This window comes from Astatotilapia calliptera, chromosome 12, assembly GCF_900246225.1.
Source record: "Astatotilapia calliptera chromosome 12, fAstCal1.2, whole genome shotgun sequence".
NCBI classification, from domain to species: Eukaryota; Metazoa; Chordata; class Actinopteri; order Cichliformes; family Cichlidae; genus Astatotilapia; species Astatotilapia calliptera.
In genome coordinates, this window is record NC_039313.1 from 33,798,579 (window position 1) to 33,819,150 (window position 20,572).

The 20,572-nt window shown below is 40.8% G+C and overlaps 1 protein-coding gene across 1 annotated transcript; it reads left to right on the plus strand.

Annotated features, from left to right (window-relative positions):
* Window positions 1-3,326: 3,326 nt before the first annotated feature.
* fgf5 (fibroblast growth factor 5) lies at window positions 3,327-19,636 on the plus strand. Its single transcript, XM_026186888.1, has 3 exons — window positions 3,327-4,815; window positions 9,304-9,407; window positions 17,496-19,636. The coding sequence occupies exons 1-3, from the start codon at window positions 4,605-4,607 to the stop codon at window positions 17,865-17,867; spliced, it is 687 nt and encodes a 228-aa protein (XP_026042673.1). The 5' UTR covers window positions 3,327-4,604; the 3' UTR covers window positions 17,868-19,636.
* Window positions 19,637-20,572: the final 936 nt, after the last annotated feature.

The following is a 20,572-nucleotide window of genomic DNA, read 5'->3' on the forward strand; positions in this document are numbered from 1 at the left end:
AGCATCGTCAGAAGGAAAGTTGATAAAATAAATTAAAAATTTTGTATTGTTCGATATATCGATACGAATATCGTTGCACCCCTAATTGGCACATATTCATTTTGCCAAGCCATCCAATAATAATTGACTTTTTCCTTATTAAAAATTTATTCTGTAGCAACTTTGTTGATATTGTGATTCTTCCAAAATCCTATGTGTCCATGTCCACGCCCACTGGGAATGCTGTTAAACTGGGTTTCCATTTTTTGATAACAGTTCTACAACACCACAGATCACAACCTACTTCAGTAGTACTTCAGTTAACTCCGGTGTACCCCAAGGCTCTGTCCTGGGGCCTTTGCTTTTTCATTATTTATCTCCTACTTCTAGGTAATATATTCAGGAAATATAACATTCAATTTCACCATTACGTAGATGACACTCAGCTCTATTTCTCTTCTGAACCCACAGCTACTCTCCCATTAACATCCATTTCTGATCGTTTAAGTAAAATCAAAGTTTGTTTTACTCATAACTTTCATAAAACAGCCAAACGCTTTTCATTATTTATTATTAACTCTGTTGTCACACCTTCTCCTCAGGTTAATAGTTTTGGTGCCATCCTCGACAGTACCCTCTCCTTCACCACTATCACTCTGCTTATTTTCATCTTCGCAATATTAGTCGCCTTCATCCTTCAATTACTCCAAACAGTACCGCCATACTTGTCAATGCTCTTGTCACATCTCGTTGATGTTATTATAATTCTTTTCTGTACAGCCTTCCTCATAAATCTCTCCATAAACTGCTGTTACTTCAGAATTCAGCTACTCGTATTATATCCAGAACCAGAAGACCTGTGGTTAAACAACTCCATGTTATCCGTATTCATCTGATCTTCTCCATACATACTTACCCTCTCGTACACTCTGCTCCTCTTCAGCGTCTCTTTTGTCTGTTCCATCTGCTCACCTGACTATTATGGGACTAAGAGTCTTTAGTTGTTCTGGCCCAAGACTGGAAGGATTTCCACCAGATCTCCGGACCACGAACTCTCTTTCTACTTTAAATTTTGTCTTTAAAAACCCATCTGTTCACAACAGCATACCCTTCATTATTACTTGTCTTACTCTATTGTTAGGTTGGTTGGTTTTATAGTTGTGATTTTATTTATTTATTTATTTGTTTTTATTTTGCTGTACTAATGTAATGTGAGCTTGAGGGTCTTTAAAAGCACCTATTATTATTACTACTGCTGGGATTTATGACAGCTGATTCAATTTTTAAAAATTAAGGAGACAGGATCAAAGAGACAGGAGAAGCAGTCTTATACCTTGTTATGAGTGTTGGGGTTGCTGTAATTTGTCCACCAGAGGCCGCTGTGCAATTTCCCACGTGGCAACACGATGACCAGCTGATCCGAGCAATGCTAGAAAGTGTGTAAATGAGTAATTTACAAGTTCTTTGTGACAAAAACAAAACACTTACACGTCCTTAAAATGTCTGTCTGGCTCTACTAGTGAGCCATCACAGTGAACCACTATTCACACAAGCAGGACCTTCCTGTTTCCATGAGGGAATGCAGACATTGTTGCTCTTTGCTCTTTGATCTAGAGCTCCAATGCTAAAGCTTGAGAATGATTTTATAAAACTTTTTGTTTTCTGTGAGCATTAACATAATAAAACTGTCTTTCCTCCTCACACTGATGCAGACCGTTTGAGCACCACACAACATCAGAGGACCATTGCCATTAAGTTGACGACTGCGACCGTAGCTGGTCAGATGCTCCCAAACACACCCTCACATTGATCACCGTCAGTGGGCTCAGACGGCTCAGGGGTGTAGCAGAACCTGCTGTCTGCTGTTTGCTTAGACTTAAAAGCTGCTAAAAGCTGGGATCAATCGGGCGGGAGAATCAATCAGGATCATCCATGTTTATACGACTCAGGGGGATTACCTCACTGTTACTGGAATGGCCTCACAAGAATGGCTGCCCATTAGAACAGTGGGACTAAACACTGCCCTGCTGTTTACATAAAACGTAATGTTGGCCCGGCCTTGACTCTGTGTGCCAGAGACAATTAGAACTCTATACAGCCTGTAATCCACAGCCGGGCGCAAGCTAATCAAATTCAGACATAGCTGGGCCCCTGAAAACAATGAGGGATGAGATTACGATGAATGTGTGTGAAGATAGAAAATTAATATGCTTAATACAAAGCACGTGCTAGGGTGACCAAGAGTCAGAGAGCACAGGTTCAGATGGACGATTTTAAACTGTTCTACATTTTGGCACTTTGAGCTGGCTGACAAATGTAATTTGAATTGAAATGGTGCAGGTAAGGAACAGGTAGATCATACCGTGTGCCAGAAAATATAAAATTTAATGTATTTATAATAATGCACATGTCTGTGTCTTTTTTAGGTGTCCTTTCATGAGAGTTTAAAACAAAATCTACTAGGATCTAATTGCCAGTTGATCATAAAACACTACTACTACTGCTACTGGAGCAAGAAAGGAAGGGATGCTTTCATGGAGGAAAAATTAGTTTGTGAAAGATAAAAAGAAGTTTGAGGGGAAGTTTAAATACTTGCATACTTCCAGTGCTTTTGAGTGCATGAGAACCTACAAGTACCCAGATGCTGTAACAGTCAAAAAAATCAAAAAATCTTAGCTATATAGAAGAAAGCAAGAGCCTATCAAACAACTATCAGCCACTAGGCATGATAATCATGATTAAACCTAATGATCATTAGATCTAGAGCAGTGGTTGTATTGAAAAGTGGGCCTGACAGCCCCCCCCCCCCCCCCCCACCCCACCCTCAGCCGCCACTCCCCAAGACACCATCTTTTCAAGCATTGTTTACTAGAGAGAGTACATAATCCAACAAGCACATTTGTTTGAGCCATACACAGGGCCTTATTATCCCTTTGCTGCAGCTTAGCAAGAAAACTGTGTCAGATCTCAAAAAGGGAATTTCACACCATAAATAAATAAATAAACACATTTGACTTGTGCAGTTCTGCTGGACAACTACTGAATCCTGCCAGGTTAAACTAAATGGGATGGCTGATGTGTTTTGGTCAAGTTTTTATTTGTCATGTACACGTAACAAATCAGAAAACCAGAAAAAGGAAGATTCGTCTGTCACAGGACAAACATTCAGACTGTGGTAAGCATCAGTTTCAAGATGACAGATTACTATATCTAAGACATTTTTACACATTTTTAGACACATATAGTAAGAAAAGCATAGCTGTTATCAGTTACATTAAGGAGGTTCCCTTGACAAAAAGCCAGAAAGTAAGAAGACTTTGAAGCTGATGCATCCAGATTGATCCTTTTATGATTTACCCATGCTTTTCTTTCTGTGATGGGTCAAAATGCCCATTTTATAAGTAAGAAAAACATAAAAAGACATTTAATTGTTTACAGATTAAGGCTTGACATGTTTATCCTCAGAATGACAGCTAGTGTAGTAAGCAGTGAGAACGGGCACTGACTGGAAATCAAGCAAAAGGCAGTGATCTCTGCAGAAGCTGTTCACTTGTGTCATTTCAGGTCCACAGGAGCTGTGATCTTCTAACAAACTTTTTTCGCTGACCTTGAACCAGTAAGATAAAGCCTGACAAAAATAAATATGCAGTTCTGTACAGAATCACGTAATCTTGCATCTTTGTGTTACTGGTTATAGGGCATGTTTTTATTTGGGGCTTTCAGTGTTTGGGCACTTTTCCTGGTAACATCTACTGCAAAAACAGCCATCCTAACGGGGTCGTTCAACAGGTTCAAGGGGATATGACTTTTGAAGTAGCAAAAGTCAAACTTGGGTGGAAGGGAGGGAGAAATGTTATACATAAATATGTTACTCATATATCTTCCTTATATTATTTATTTATTTATTTGTTGCATTAATCCACACCACAAACAGATAATTGCATTGTCTCTCCCGCCACTGTACACTGCTCAGAATACATTAGTCAGCTTGACGCTTGTTCACCAAATGTGTGGACGCATCAGATGAAAAGGTGGACTGAGGCCTATAAATACGGCTGCCTGAGTGTCCGGTGAGCCAGTGTTAAAACCCTGCTGTACCACCTGAGGATCTCAGCCCGAACCTCTCTGAATTCACTCCTGCGAGCGGTGTTTCATAATTGCCGTCCGGTGTTTCTTTTACGGAAAGAAGCGTCCACAGCGAAATATTTTGTCCTCGTCGCTTCAAGTGCGAATTAATCGCGTCCACGCTCTATTAACATGTCGTTTCCCTGTGCGTAAAATGCCGCGCTCAGTGCGTCCTGGCGCGGACGATTGCTTGGAAAATGTGCGGTGTCTGTCGCGTTTCCATCACGCCCCGCTGCTGTGGGTCGGTGCTGAGCAGGAGTGGCATCTCGGCGACAAAATCTGGATGAAAGAGCGTCCTTTAGAGCTCAGGCATGCATCGAGAAGTGAGATCATTGGCGTTATAAATATCCCCGTGCCAGCAGAACCACTCCAGCTACTGCAGCCGGGGTAATGCCTAGGAGCGCTGCATGCAGTGCGTGCGCACGGTTTCTGGTGCTCAGATCTCAGGAGCGAGACCAAAATGCTAGAAGTGGCCTCGCGGGTGTCTCCTTTTTGAAAGAATGAATGTTCCTCTTTACCTTCTGACCTTCGCTCACTTGATTTGCACCGCTGCGGGAGCTCAGCACGTCTCTTTGGAGCGCCAACTTCTGGAGGAGGGGATCCGTTCGGGACGCAGGACTTGCAGACTCTACTGTAGGGTTGGCATCGGCTTCCATCTCCAGATTCATCCCGACGGTAGAGTCAACGGCAGCCATGAGCCCAACCAGCTGAGTAAGTCATTCAGTCCGGCCTCACTGTGCACGAAGCAGCCTAACTACTAATTTATGAAGGTCTGAGGCGTGGATGAATCCGGTGCGTCCCGCTGAGAATGCGCACTTGGATCCTGTGTTTGTTCCAATTGATCCCCGTTCTGTCTGCAGCGATGTCTATTTTGACTGCCATCCCTGCAAGTTTGAACAATGATTTACACATAAAGACGGTAAGGAGCGCGCTGCTAAACTTAGGCTGTCCGAGCCTGTGAAATATCTGAGCAGGCATCTGTTTGACGAGCCTTGTTTGTGTCTCTCCGGGGATGTTGGCAGGTAGACTATTTGTAGAAGTAACAGGTGCAACAGGATGTATTGGACTGCGACTCAGCACGACTGACATAATCGCAACAACGCGACAATATGCACAAAAAAACAGATTTCTTTTAAAACGTTTATTGTTTGTTGTACCTGCAAAGTTAATGATTTGAGCTGCAGACTCAAGTATTAAAGTGAAATTGATTTTCAGATGATTTAAGAGAAATGAGATTTTGGAACCACAAACAAACGCTGATGTTTGCAGTGCAGATATTCGACTTAAGCGTCATCCTGCACGCTGGATTGTTTAGAGCTGAAATTCTGAAATATTAATGATCATGAATGACAAAGATCAAACAAACGAGTTGATATTTGTTGTTGCTGATAAATGCATAACAGAATTCAGGAATCACAGAGTAATATAGTTAAATGTATAGGTTGGGTATGAATCTTACAGCTGCCTGTGTGTTTCTGAAGGGACGAACTAAAAAAAATCCCCCTATAGATTTGGAAAATTGAATTATGACTTGAAATGTCTGAGGTGTAACCATTTCCCCCTGTTTCAAATTCATTTACACCTCTACAGGGAGATGACTAACATCACAGTTTCACTAAATAATCTGACTTTTAGAGCATGCCTGGCACTTTGAAAGCTATCTGTTCACACTAAAAACTCCTTCACACTCAAGTAGATGTTGACCATGAACACTAGTTTCTAAGTGACAGCACAAAGTAATGTGCAATTTGACAGTAAACATTTATCTAAATAAAAACCCTTAAGGGAAAATGAACTGTTAAATTTAGCTGTTTCAAAATGCAAAAAGTCCCACCTCTCTGTTTATGAAGTCCTGTGTCAGCTAGGCCACAAAACTAAAGCCATAAATCAGATTTTCAGCTTTTACTGCACCATCAGATCCTTCATCGCTCATCCGTTGACGAAACAGCAAAAGCTCACCGTGAAAGTGCACTTGTGCCTCCATTTCATGGTCCCCTTTAGAAGAGTTGTCAGGTTACATGGATTTCAGCCATGTGGTTTTGAAGCCTGAATGACAGGGCAGCAGACTAGCAGGAGACTGGGCGTCTTGGATTTGTAATATGAAGATTCTTTTACCATCACGCAGCATCAGATTCAACTCTTAGATTTAACTCAAATGCTCACATTCGAGTTTGGATGCGAGACCTTTCTGCTTCAGGACAGCGGTTCTTTATTTATTGATTTATTTCTGTGTGGGTCCAACAGTGTGTGTGCATTTTTGGGGAGTTAGTTTCACAGTTCATTATATTTAATCTTTTGTTTAATGCAGAGGTTCAGGGACTTCTTCTGGCATTGACCGCTTCAGAAGCAGAAAAGGATTTATGCCCCACACCCCACAATTTACAGTTTTCTCAAAGTTTTTTTTTTTTATCATAAAAAGAATCTGATTGAAATTTTAGTTACATAAAGATCAGCACAGCTGCATTCACACAGTCTTGCTGTTTATATTTCCCTCATAAATCATATTAAGCTTAGGTTTTCTCTATACTTTTGTATGGCATTCAGTCATTACTCTCCCCTGCAGTAGTCTCTGAGCCTGTGTGTTGTTCCTCTAATTGAAAAAAAGTGTATTTATCCAAGTTTATTCATGGCTCAAATACTCACATAAGCCATCAGCACAGGTAAGGTTTAGTTCAACATGCTATCACTTAACCCTGTAAGACCCAGTCCATCAAAAAATAGCCAGAAAATTCAGATTTTTTTAGAACTGAGATGTTTATCAACCCTTATAACAAAATCCACTTTTTTTTTGCTATATCATGCTGTGTATGATATATTTTTTATTATATTTTTATTATATATGTTTTGTATCACATTTGTATCAATTGAGTGTTTTTGGCAACTTTTTGTTAACAACAATGTTAATTTTAGACAAAAAAAAGAATTTTGTCCATAACATTTTGAAATTATGGCGAGCACTGATCATGTCTGATCATGTCTCAGAAACGTATTTATCAAATATGATACCAAGGGTATTATAGGATCAACAATATCAAGCTTTTTGATGCATGCTCAATCATCCAGGAAAGTAAATCTCCAAAAAGTTGATTCCGTTCATCTGGACGTAGCGTTTTGTGGGAGAAACGTTTCGTCACTCATCCAGGTGACTTCTTCAGTCTCAGCTGACTGCAGGTTTCCCCAAATCTTATAAACAGGACATTTGCATAATGACTGAAACCAGCCCACTGAAGGAACAATGGGCTGGGAGGTCAGCAACTTAATCTTAATTATGCAAAGTATCATAACCACTGATCAACAACCACTGATCAAAACCCACTGATCAATGACCACTGAGATTAAGTAACTTGGATGAGTGACGAAACGTTTCTCCCACAAAACGCTACGTCCAGATGAACAGAATCAACTTTTTGGAGAATATCAAGCTTTGTTAGCAAGATAAACTAATTTACTAATCATAACTAAAGGAATAACTTTGTGGATGGTCTGTTTAAGTAGTCAGCTAGCTGCACTACAAATCACTGACAATCCTCCAAACGTGGTCCAGTTCAGTGGCATGTCCAGTTAGGCACGTGCATTTGTTCAGAACATTTCATATGGTATATTTGATGTAAATAACAAACACTTAAGATAAGATAAGATAAGATAGAACTTTATTAATCCCTCGGGTGGGTTCCTCTGGGAAATTCGACTTCCAAAAAGCACAGCAACGACCGAAGTTACAGTTACAGAATTGTTATATATATATATATATATATACACACACACACACACACATATATAAATACAGAGACAAATATAAATAAAATATACAAAGGGGATAAATAGAATAAATAGGAATAAAAAATAAAAATACAAGTGAATTGCACAATTGCACATTTCAAGTATTGAGTCTATTGCACTGTTGACTATTTACAAAAAGTATTGCACAAAAGGTATTGCACAGTGAGGTGAAGAGGCACTACAGCTTAGTTGTTCCCCCCTCCTTTGTCCTCCTGTTTCCCCTCCCTCTCCCCTCCAGAGAGGAGTTAAACAGTCTGATGGCGTGTGGGACAAAGGAGTTTTTAAGTCTGTTAGTTCTTGTCTTTGGGAGAAGCAACCTGTCACTGAACAGACTCTTCTGATTGTTTATGGCCGTGTGCAGAGGATGCCCAGCATTGTTCATAATGTCCATCAGTTTCTTTAATGTCCTTTTCTCTGCCACTGTCACCAGAGTGTCCAGCTTCATGCCGACCACAGAGCTAGCCTTCCTGATCAGTTTCTCCAGCCTGCATGAGTCCCTCTTTGCTGTGCTGCTCCCCCAGCACACCACAGCATAGAAAAGTACTCCAGCAACCACCGACTGGTAAAACATCCTCAGGAGCTTCCTGCAGATGTTAAAAGACCTCAGCCTCCTGAGGAAGTACAGTCGGCTTTGGGCTTTTTTATACAGGTGCTCTGTGTTGCATGACCAGTCCAGTTTATTGTCCACCCACAGCCCGAGGTACTTGTACTTGTTGACCACCTCCACCTCCTCCCCCTCTATCTGAACCGGCAGTGGACCTTCTCTGGACCTCCCGAAGTCCACAACCAGTTCCTTAGTCTTTGAGGTGTTGAGTAGCAGGTGGTTTGTGTGACTTTGCACATCTTCATAGTAACACTTTAACGGTACACTTTTACATTTGCATAAAATGTTTTCATTAATAATAAAATGGTTTTGCTTATTATTTTTGTATGAAGCAACTTTGGTATTTGGTCCTTCAGTGTTCAGCCATTAAACACGCCATGAACACTGAAGGAGGCGATGGTGGCGATAGGTTTGTGCCTCAGGAGGTGTTCTTCTGTGGCCCCCAAATATTTTATACACCAGTATCCCTCAGTTTGGTTCTTACTCATAACAACTGATTCCTCCAAAACAGCCCATAAAAATCTTTCGTCATAGAGATTTGGAATAATTAAAGATAGAACTACTGCTCCGTGTTCTCTTTTTTCTATTCATGCAAACACTAGCGATCTAAAGAAGCCTACTAAAGAGCCCACTAAGAGATAAGTCTCAACGGTGCAGCTGAACAGGATAACAGCGCTGACATGACAGCAGAGTAGATCATGTCAAAGTCTGTTATTCGGAGTGAGGACGAGCAGCAAGAGACAGAAAATCACAAGACGAGTAAAAATACATCCTGTCACCAGTCAATCATCAGATCATGTTGTTTGTCCTCTTAGGTGTCCTGGAGCTCTTTGCGGTTTCTCAGGGGGTCATCGGTATCAAAGGGGTCTACAGTAACAGATTCCTGGCCATGAATAAAAGAGGACGGCTGCACGCAACTGTAAGTATCCCACTCAGTTCCTACACTATTAAATTCACTCAGCACATACAGTGTGTGGATACTTGAGGGGGCACAAAGCAAGTGCTGACTGGAATGTTGTTGCCCAATTAAGCAGCTTTTAATATGATTAATTAGTTATGTGCAGTTTGGATTTATAAAGGTCAGGGCCTTACTAATGTTTACACTGTCATATATGCTTATATATTGTATGTTCATCATATTATTATTGCTAGCAAGCTGCCTTTTTCCATATCAGGCAGACACTGATCAACATTATCATCCAGCTGCAGACCTGTAATTACAATGTGTATTCGTCCACAAACTATTAAAGTGGATTACACAGAACACTAGCAGGGATATGGTGAGTGTGGAATCCAAGTGAAATCTGCTAACTTGCAGTGATGACATGTGAAATAATAGTTGATGCTACAAAAACTGTAACTAATAAGTTTTTGCAGTTTGAGTTTTTGTGCCAAACTCAGAATTAAGTTTGCCACTCAGATCATGGCAGATAGCTGCCCTTCACTGAGCCTGGTTCTGCCGGTGGTTTCTTGCTGTTAAAAGGGATTTTTTTCCTTCCCACATTTGCCAAGCCCTTGGTCATAGAGGGTCGTCAGATTGTTGGATTTTTTGTGTATTATTGTAGGGTCTTTACCTTCTAATATATATAGAGCATTGTCATGACTGTTGGTGCTATACTACTAAAGTCTTTGTAAGCTACCTAAATGAAAAACATGAGGACAAGACGTGGATACAGACAATTAAACATGAAACGCTAACACAAGAAAGAAGTGGGACATTCGGTATGCTAATGAGCGTAAAAGCATTTGGTAATGATCTGTATTAAACTTGTAAATCTTGACAGAGTATATGATCGATTATTCAGAAAGCACCATTATTCTTTGTGAGTGCACTAGCTAACTATAGCAGCTTGCTAACACATAGCTAGCTTTAGCTTTCTAAGAACAAACTACATATGGAGACAAATACCTGCTACTTGTAATTATGCTCAAGTGTTAGTCACTCACCTTGTTTGGTTAGTGAATATGCCGCTCTGTAGCATATAGTGTAGTGCACTGGTGACTGCTGCTGCTAGAAATGGGTCTGTCAAGAAGTGTAAAGCTGGATGAAAGTGGCAAATGTCTTATAAAAACATACCTGCAAAGACCTAAAAACTTTAAGTATTGTCTTTGTTGACCACTCGTCGTGCTCTGAGACTTCCTGCAAACATATAAACTCAGCACCAGAATTTGTTAACGGTTATTTTCTGCTGATATGATGCTGATTTCTGCTGGAATCAAACATCGTTTGGACTCGTGGTGCATTTATTCATTAGAATCTTTTCTGTTTGTTTTATTTATTAGCTTGTGCAGCTTTATATCTGTGCTGCATAACAAAAATCCCTAAATCTGACATCAACATGTCAAGGCACACTGCTGTAATCTGTAGGCACAGTTTTGAAGATTTTCAAATTCCCCCAAACACACAGTAAGCCCAAATCTACCCACAGCAGCTTGGCCTTGCCGCCGTGAGCAGGCCGGACAGCCAACAACCAGCCGCACTGACGAGTCATCAGCGGGAGTCTTGGCACGCACAGACATAGAAGCAGCTCCCGATTAGCATGTGCTAATGTGAAGAGCAGATTAATTCCAGTCTGGGACGTCTGATAGTATAAAGAGGAGTGAGCCATGAACTGAAAATCAATATGCTGAGTAAACAATCAGCTGGACAAGCAACAATCGGAGAGCCGGAGCGTCTGTGAGCTGCAGCGGTGCTCACGCTGAGCGATTTATGGCCCCTCAGCTCCCAGCATTGTTTCATGAAACCATGTCAGTGGGAAGCGATGCAGCGTTTTCCCTCAAAGTGGATTCTCAGCCACAGCTTGTTATTAAAATTATACACATGTGACTGTGTGCTATTCACCAGCAGAGATTTGTTAACCAGCTTATATTAGCCCTGAAATAAACTTTTTCGAGGTCTCAGTTCTTCGCAAACAAGATTTCAATGTAAACTACATCAGCTGGATATTAGGAGAAAACAATGTGACATAGCGCTGTTGGGTATTGCCTCAAACTAAAGATAATTATTTTGTTCTTCTGGAAGTCTTGAGTACACAATCACCAAGGCTGTGGAACCACCACAACTGTGTTTGGCTGACACTGTGGAAACCTTTAAAAAGCAGTTAAAAACTTAATCAATACTTTTGCATTGTTTATATTGTCTATTTTATTACTTAATGTTTTCTTTATTTTAACCTTTGTGTACAGCGCCTTGTGACTTCCTGTCTACGAAAAGCGCTTAATAATTAAACCTTACCTTACAATCATCACTGGATCAGGGATTTTCTGCTTGGTACCACAACTCCATGCCATGAACTGCATGGCTTATACTATGCAGAGGTCACCGACACTGTAATCCTAATCTGTTGGTGGTTTTGTGTGTTTTTTAGTTTATATGGACCAAGCATCACACCTTAATGTTTCCAAGGATTATTTATGGGCCCCTACAAAAGTGTTCTTGATATACCGTCTCTGATTTTGAGGCCTCGAGATGAGTGTTTTCACAGTCACTTGACAAGTGAAGTCAAATATGCCACAGATGGTCCTCAATTCTGAGCAAAAGCTACACTTTGGAGAGTGTTTGACCCAATAAACTCATCAGGAAAAAGTGTTAACAGAGGTCAAATCAGAAATCCTTTATCCCATAGACGAGTACGGGAGCAGAAATCTTCCTGCAGCTGTAGGTATTGCAATCTGGTGGCCTTAACATAGAATTCTGGTTTAATGCAATTTGCACTGGCTTCTTTTCCACTCTGGAAGCTACATTCATGTTTTATAACCTCATAGATCACGAGTGTGACCACAAAACCTTTTACACTACACTGGGTACACTGTCATTGGCTAACGATGTAGTTCTAACTATTTTAACCTCATTTTTAACTCTAATGAGGACCATGAGTCATACTGATAAATTTCATGTGTTCGTTATGACTTGAAAGTAGTGACTGACCTTATGAACTCCCCAGGAAAGCTTTTATTCAGACTATAGAGCAAGAAGCCATAGACATCTATACAAATGAGAGTTGCCTCCTGCTGGTTAGTTGAAGGAATGCATGTTTAAGCCGCTTCAACATTGGCCTCACTTTCAGATCCATTTTCTATATATAGCATATTATTATCTGTAAAATAACTCTGAAACTTTCAGTGACATCTGCCTTGATAGGTGGAGTTCAGATTTTTTCTTGTCACATTTCAACACTTTGCTGCCTCTGCAGGATGATCTCAGGCTTTTACGCTTATATTCTTGTGCACATTGCAGCTTATATAGTTGATATTTTCTTTCTTTGTAGTAGAGCTTCGCTGGTTAGATGCCTCGCACTCTGATAGTCTCGTTGCTTCCTGCAGTTGGAGTGTATTTTTGCCTCCAGAGCGGCTCTGCCTTCAGAGGAATATTTGTACAGTTAAACTCCAATCTGTGACTACAGCTGCACTGTGCTATTTAACTGCCTTGATGATTTGGTGGATGTAAAACCTCGGGGGCCTCAGGCTCAGGCCTCGCGGCAGGGTGTCAGGTGACGTGCTGAACTGTATCTGTTGCATCGTCTGTCATATTTACTGTTTAGATGTTTTCACAGTGGCAGTTTATTCGCTGAATAATGGGCGAGGAGACAGATGCACATTGCTCTGCGTGACCTACTCAGCAGGCTATCGCAAACATAATCTTCTGAAAGGTGAAAGGGTCGCCAGCATTTGTTAAACAAACAGTGAGGGAGGGGTTATAGATAAAAGAGAGAGTGATACACACATACATAGCTAAAAGCAAGCCTGTGTAGTGGCAGAAAATACCACTAATCACTTTAATTTGTCACAAATGAAATAATTAATTAAAGAAAGGCCTCACCACCAGGAGCTGTGCTCAGCCTGCACTTCAAAATGTGAAGTAGAGTCCTTCAGGAGACACTTATCATCACTGAGGCACAAAATAATGCCAGGTGTTCAGGCCTTTGATGACATCTCTGCCATCAGATCAGATAACCTGACTAACACAACAGCAGGATCGTGTGTGTGTGAGTCAGAGGGAAACAGAAGCATTACAAATATGTCAGGATTTGTCTTTTTTTTCTTGTTTCCTAACAAACAGAACAGAGAAGCTATTAAGTAACTAAATAATTGATCGTTTAAATTAAAACACTCATGCATTATATCCTTTGTTACAATAAAAAGTAATCTAATGTATTACTTTGTAACAACTGGTCTCCTTTTATGCAAATGATTGTATAAATGGAACTGTATCATGTACAGTCAAGTTATATACCAGGTTCAGAGAAGAAAGGTGAGTTAAGTTACAACTTCATGTTGTTGGTTGAGTATTTCTGTAAGTGCTGAAATACTAAGAGTATCCCACACAAACATGTCTACAGCCCAAAGTTAATTATGTAAAAAAAGAGAAAATAATTCATGCCAGAGATCAGAGGAGAATAGAAAGACTTCCAAGTGATAGGAAGGTAACAGCAGCTCAGATAACCACTTGTTAAAAAAGAAAGCCTACCAAAGAACATCTGTGAATGCACAGCACACTGAACTCTGAGCGAGACGGGCTACAGCACCAGAAGACCACGCTGCTTGGTCTGATGAGTCTCAGTTTCTGCTGTGACATTTGGAATGCAATATGACGGCATGGATCCGTCCTGCCTTATATCAACAGTTCAGGCTGCTTGTGGTGATGTAATGGTATGGTGGATTTTTTTCTTGGGACACTTGGTATCAAATGAATATGTTCAAAGGCCGCAGCCTACATTAATATTGTTCCTGAGCACGTCCATCCTTTATGACAGCAGTGTACTCATCTTCTGACGCCTGTTTCCATCAGGATCATTCGCCATGCCACAAAGTTCAATTCAACACAAACTAGTTTCTTGACCATGACAATGTTAAGAAATCAGTTGCAGTCAAACAGCCTCCACAGTCACCAAAGCTCATTTTGACACTTAGGTTTCGTTTTTTATTTAAATAAACTGAACTACACTGTATGCTTTGTTTCACTATATTTCAGTAAAGGATCATTTTAAAATCACAGCACATTTAGTTGGAAAAATGTAGGATGTGTTATGTCTTACCTTTGTACCGAGTCTCTACAAGATGTTTGATATATATATATATATATGTATATATGTATGTATATATATCAAGGATCATGGGAACGGACCCTTTAAAAGACTGTAACCTATCCTGCAGGGTAGGAGCCAGGTTAAACAGCTGTACAAGCATTATGATTTTTACAATGAGATCTCTGGAATCTGGCTGCAGCTATTAAATCCTATGAAACGCAGCACGGGCCAAATCTTCTTCTTGGTATGCATGCTTATGTGTGTATACGTGCCTGCATGTGTGTGTGAGAGAGTACATTCATACACGCTCCAGTGGATTTGTTTCCAACGTCTAATTCCCCGACTGGTTCCAGAGACGGTAAGTTGCTCAAATGTAGCATTTCATTTCAGTCCACCCACAGCTGTGACTCTGGAGTTCTATACTTTTTTCTTAAAATCGTCCTTTAAAAACAACAACTAAAAGAAACAGTCGGTCACTTTGAATAACTTAAAGGTTTGCGCTGTTCTGCTGCGGCCGCAGTGCACTCTCCTGTGACTGGCATGTTTACCGAACGCTGTAATGGCATCATTTTCTGCTATGCTGCACTCTTCAGCAAAGCAGAACAGTTTGTTTTATTTCAGAATGGCAGGAGGTTATACAAGGAAGTCATGCTGCAGCAAGAAAGCCGGCATCCCTGGGTACATGTCAAAGTTTCCCACCCGAGATATATTTAGGCACAAAACGGGAACATTCAATGAATATCTGCATCTCTGTGCATGACACGTGTGCAGAATGCAGTGCTGCATGCCAGTGTTACATTTTTACATCTCTTTCTAATACTTTGGTAGACAAAGTCTGATCAAACCTGCGACCCAAATAATACAATTTTGATGCAGTCCAACTATGTGCGTCAGGTCCATCTGGAAAACTTTAAGCTTTATGGTTCTTCTTGGATAACCAAACTATCGCAGGCATGTTAAGCAGTGTTTGGGAATAATATTTGGATCATTTAGATTATTAGTAATAATTCATTAAGGATTTTACTTTGCAGACTTGCTGATATTATCTGCACTATTCATACACGAGTAGTCTGATTTAAACCTGCCCCATTCCTCATCCTCTGTTTGAGAACCTGGGTGGGATGAAAACTTTTGTTTCAACATGAGGAAAAATCCATCTTATCCAACACAGTTTAGAAAAATACAATAACTCTGCTGATTAAATTGTAAGAAGAAGAATGATCATAAAAACGCCGGCCCATGTCTTCGTTCTGAAGTTCTTCCTGAATGAGTTCAATAGCAGATGCCTTTTGAGTTTTGTGGCTTTGCTGCTGTCAGTGAAGGTGTGACTGTGATAATGAAATCATGTAGATCAGGGGTCCCCAACCTTTTTTGCGCCACGGACCGGTTTATGCCCGACAATATTTCCACGGACCGGCCTTTAAGGTGTCGCGGATAAATACAACAAAATAAAACTAGTACCGGTACCAAAAAAGAAGAAGATTTATTCATAACACACGTGAAAATACTCAGGAAAACCGAGTTAACGATAAAAACGATAACAAAATAACGCTGAAAACCGATAAAAACCCTGAAAACCATACATTTCACACCTGAGCCTCAACTCTCGCGGCCTGGTACCAAACGACTCACGGACCGGTACCGGTCCGAGGCCTGGGGGTTGGGGACCGCTGATGTAGATGACTTATTAAACCCATCACCAAGGAGTATCTGATGCTTCTGCACATCTGTTGCAATTATTGCAGCACAAGCATGACCCAGCTGTCTCATTAGAAATGTAAATTCATGCTATTTTTATAGTGTGTGCAGGTCCAGGTTCAGTTCAGGTTTCTGTAAGTGGACCTGAAGGTAGAGTTTGGTAGGTGAACTGTCAGGCGCAGTGGCCCGTGGACATGGGATGGACTCAAGTGCAGATTCAAAACCGGAGGCCAGGGGTGAGGTGTAACGAAAAGAGATTTTATTTTACAATGCTCAGAGGCTAACAGAAAGTGCAAACTAGAATCAATGAACATAAACTAGATGTCTGAGGCGAGAGAAAAATACTGTGATGATAACTAGATGGCAGGGATAACTGGGTGCAGGTACTGGGCAGGGGAAACTGTGGCGGGCCAGGGCACTGAAACAGAGGACAGAGCAGTCAGGGGAATCCCACAGAGGGTTGCGAGTGAATCTAAGGATAGTACACTGAGCTGTCTTACAAGCTTGCAGGTGGGGGTTGCGTGGAGGGGGGAGGCAGGAGAGGTCCAGGTGGGTGCTGCATGCAATGCAGGGAGGCAGGCAGGAGAGAATGGCAGCTCCAAAACGGAGAGGGATTACCGGCGGCAGCAAACTGGTATCCAGGAGAGCTTGGTAGGTGGGTTTCAGAGGCTGACGAGAAAAACAGAGATACGGTTAATACACACGATGAGTCACCAAGGAACGGACGTGAGGCCGAGAAATGACTAAAGTTGGCAGATAATCTGGTGAAGACCAGTTGAGTGCGCCGGTCATAAATACTGCTGGTACGATTGCCATCAGGTGAGGAACAACAAAGACTCCACCCAGTGGGGAGGAGCTGATGCTGTGGAAAACCACCCAGACCACGACATGAACAGTAAATCCTCACGTGTGCATTTCCGGTTTTGCAGGAAAAGGACAAAAATCTCACAGCAAAGGAAATTTGTCACAGAAAGCACAGAAGCTTTTCACAGTAGTTGTGTGTATGTGCTGATGTGAAAGTGAGATCTTCTTGCAAAAAATGAAATAAAATAATAATGCTAAAAGATTTAGTAATGACTTTTTCTGTGTCCACTCACAAGGTAAACAAGTTTAGGTTACATTACATGTTTGGATATGCACAGATCAAGAATCACGTGTGTGAAAATGACTTGGGACTGTTTGCAAATACAGCAAGGTTCAATTATTCAGAAAACAAGAAAGAAATACAAGAAAATGACACGGAATAATACTTGTTAACACCCTGCATTTCCTTTCTTTTGTAGGAACGGTTCACGGATGACTGTAAGTTCAGGGAACGTTTCCAGGAGAACAGCTACAACACTTATGCCTCAGTAATCCACAGGAACCACAGGACAGGTCGCGAGTGGTTTGTGGCCCTTAATAAGAGGGGGAAAGCTAAAATGGGCTCCAGCCCCCGGGTCAAATCCCAACATGTCTCTACCCACTTCTTGCCCAGGGTCAGCATGCACGATAAGGGCGAGCAAGGCTTCACCATCACAGACAGGAGCAAAGAGAGGAGGAAAACCCCACTCCCACCACCTCCAAAGCCACCCGCGGCAAAGGCAAACATCCAAGCAGGAACCACACCGAGGCATACGCAAGTCAAGTACTGGCCCAAGTACAGGTTTGGATAGGTTTATAGAAATTGGACAAATGGACGTACCCCATAAACTGACAATGGTTATTTATCACATTCAAAGCATTCCAGGTATCTACAGACTGTGTGAAAAACCTCAAAGGGCTGACAGGTACAACTGCTGAGCTTTTCTTTTTTGAAGCTATGACAATAGCTGGATGCTGTGTTTGAGTTAACGATGCTCTGTCACGTTTTACGTCGTCATCCGTGTACATACCGATGAAGCTGAAATCCATAACATTAGAAATATTCTTGATGAGGAGTATTTGACAGAGAGACTTTCAGTTTGTTCTGCTGTCTTGCAAGAATAAGAATGATGCTCTTAATCTTGCAATAATGACACTACCCCCCCTGGCTAAACAAAAGCGATTTCGTTCAGGACCACTGGTGGATAGGAGATTATTTCTGTCTGCAGTAATGTATTTTTGGTCACGTGCTTCTGTTCTAGACTGCCCCACCCATCCATGTGTCCAGGTGGAAAGCATAAGGCAATGTTGCCTGCCTCCTCATCTTTCTATGTTCATATATGGAAAGCTAGAAGTAAGGGAGGACAGTACCAAGAACCCTCCACGCAGAACAGCAATGACAACTGATCTGAGATTCACTGAGTCAGATGTGACGTGAAAGGAAAAGCTGAGGCTGCGAACTGATCTGCCAGTATCGCAGCTTGACAACATGCTATGACTGATTATGACTCGAGTGAGGACTACATAGTTATTTTGTTTTGTTTTGTTAAATGATAAATAAAATGATGATCAAATGAAGCTGGCGAAACACCATTGTGACTTTTCAGTCATACATTCTTTGTATGGGGGCCTTTTATTCTTCTAATAAAACATGTCATTTCAGAGGAAAATCATTTAAAATTTGCAATTATTTTATGAAATTATGTTGCGTCTAATTTCATTAGGCCAAAAAAACGTATCTCAAAGTCCGATCTGAAAAAGTAACGTTTTATATTATGTCTAAAATTAGCAGGGAGGTGACACATCTAAAGCAGATAATGGATTTCAGCTTTAAACACTAAAAAATAATGAGGTCATGAATATTTTCTTGTTGGTTAAGTCACACATGCTGTGATCACTTTTTGATGTAATCTGTATTTTCAAGCCACTTTTTGAGATATAACAATGTCTCTCAGTGTTTCAGCCTGAACATACACACCGGCCAACTTTTTAGGAACACCAGATTTGTGATAATGAGCAAGAAAACGTGGACTGGCTCTCTGGAGGCTCCTCTTTTTTCTTGGACAGCTGTGAGGGATCATGGAGAAAACTGTCCATCAAAACTATCATTTTAGCAACCGGCTGTCCCCCCAAAAAATCCAGAGTCACGACCTCCCAGCATTCCACCCAGGAGGAGCGCACACCGCCGTCACCACAGGGATAAAGATGCCAAGAAAGAGCCGCCGCTTGTGTAGAGGAAGGTTCAAGCTGTAGGTGTATCAGATGGCAATGACCTCATAGGAGCACCGGGACATCTCAGGGGAAAAAGAAAAGCTTGGTGGCGAGGAACGCAGAATGTCTCAGAGTTTGGTTTAAAAATCAAATATTGTCTTTAATGTAATTGTTTGACTTATTGGAGACGGCTGCACATTTTATAAAACACTTGTTTGAAATCAGTGTCATGAATTTACTCCACTGGCAAAAAAAATGCATATTAATCTATGACGAAACTATTTGAGCACACAGCAGTGAGTGCAAACGTTTTAAACGCGTATCAGAACGCTCTATATTTAGTTTGCACTTTTTGTAGCTTGCCATCACCCAGTGTGTGAATGTGTGTGTGAATGGGTGGATGACTGGATATGTAAAGAGCTTTGGGGTCCTTAGGGACTAGAAAAGCGCTATATAAATACAGGCCATTTACATAAGATTGTCTCATCTTACGTTATGAAGCCACCCTGTCTCACAGAAAAAAGAAATATTTCTATTTGTTTGCGTACATGGAGGTTTTTGGTTTACAAAACTTCAAACTAACGTATTTCAATTGTAGGAAAGTTTTATTCCTACAGTAATGTTTTTTTAATGTGTGAGACACCTCGGACAGCGGCAGCAGTTTTATTATAACCCAAACAATGAAGTAGTTTTATTTCATACGCCAAACCAAAGAAATCACATTCAGCACTCCTGCCACCAAACAGAGACTTTTTTGGCCGTTACACCTAAAAAAAACTACATTTACCCAGATATGAGTGAAGGTTGATAAATAAACAAACTGTATTTAAGTAGGTGAGAAAACAGGATGAAATTTGTGTCCATAAACAGAATTCTATATATTATTTTAGGCACTGCTGTGAGTCTCTTGACTGTATCTTCAAAACATGATCAGGTCAGTGTCAAACTCACACTTACATCCTTCAGAGCTGTATAATAATTTAAATGTGCTGTATTATATTGTTGTAATCGTAAGCATTACCAAATTATCATTTTGCATCCTGAACCACATCCATCCTCGGTTTTACCAATTACAATTGAACACACATTGTTGGTGAACATGGCAACAGAATATGAACACGATCATAGAGGAGAAGTAAAAAATATGTAGCTTCATATGTTAAAGTTATTACACCGGTTATTACAGTGGAATAAAGCCATTGTAGCCAAGTGTTAGCCAGTGTTTCTGTTGATGTTCAGCTGTACAACTGATGTTTCTCATGAAAAGCATGTAGCACATGAATGAAGCATTTTCCACACTGTATTT

Bases quoted from the DNA above. Each gene is read 5' to 3' on its own strand.
- fgf5 (XM_026186888.1), top strand. From the start codon at position 4,605: ATGAATGTTCCTCTTTACCTTCTGACCTTCGCTCACTTGATTTGCACC. The intron at 4,816-9,303 runs GTAAGTCATTCA...TTGTCCTCTTAG, and splicing joins CCATGAGCCCAACCAGCTGA to GTGTCCTGGAGCTCTTTGCG. The intron at 9,408-17,495 runs GTAAGTATCCCA...TTTCTTTTGTAG, and splicing joins GAGGACGGCTGCACGCAACT to GAACGGTTCACGGATGACTG.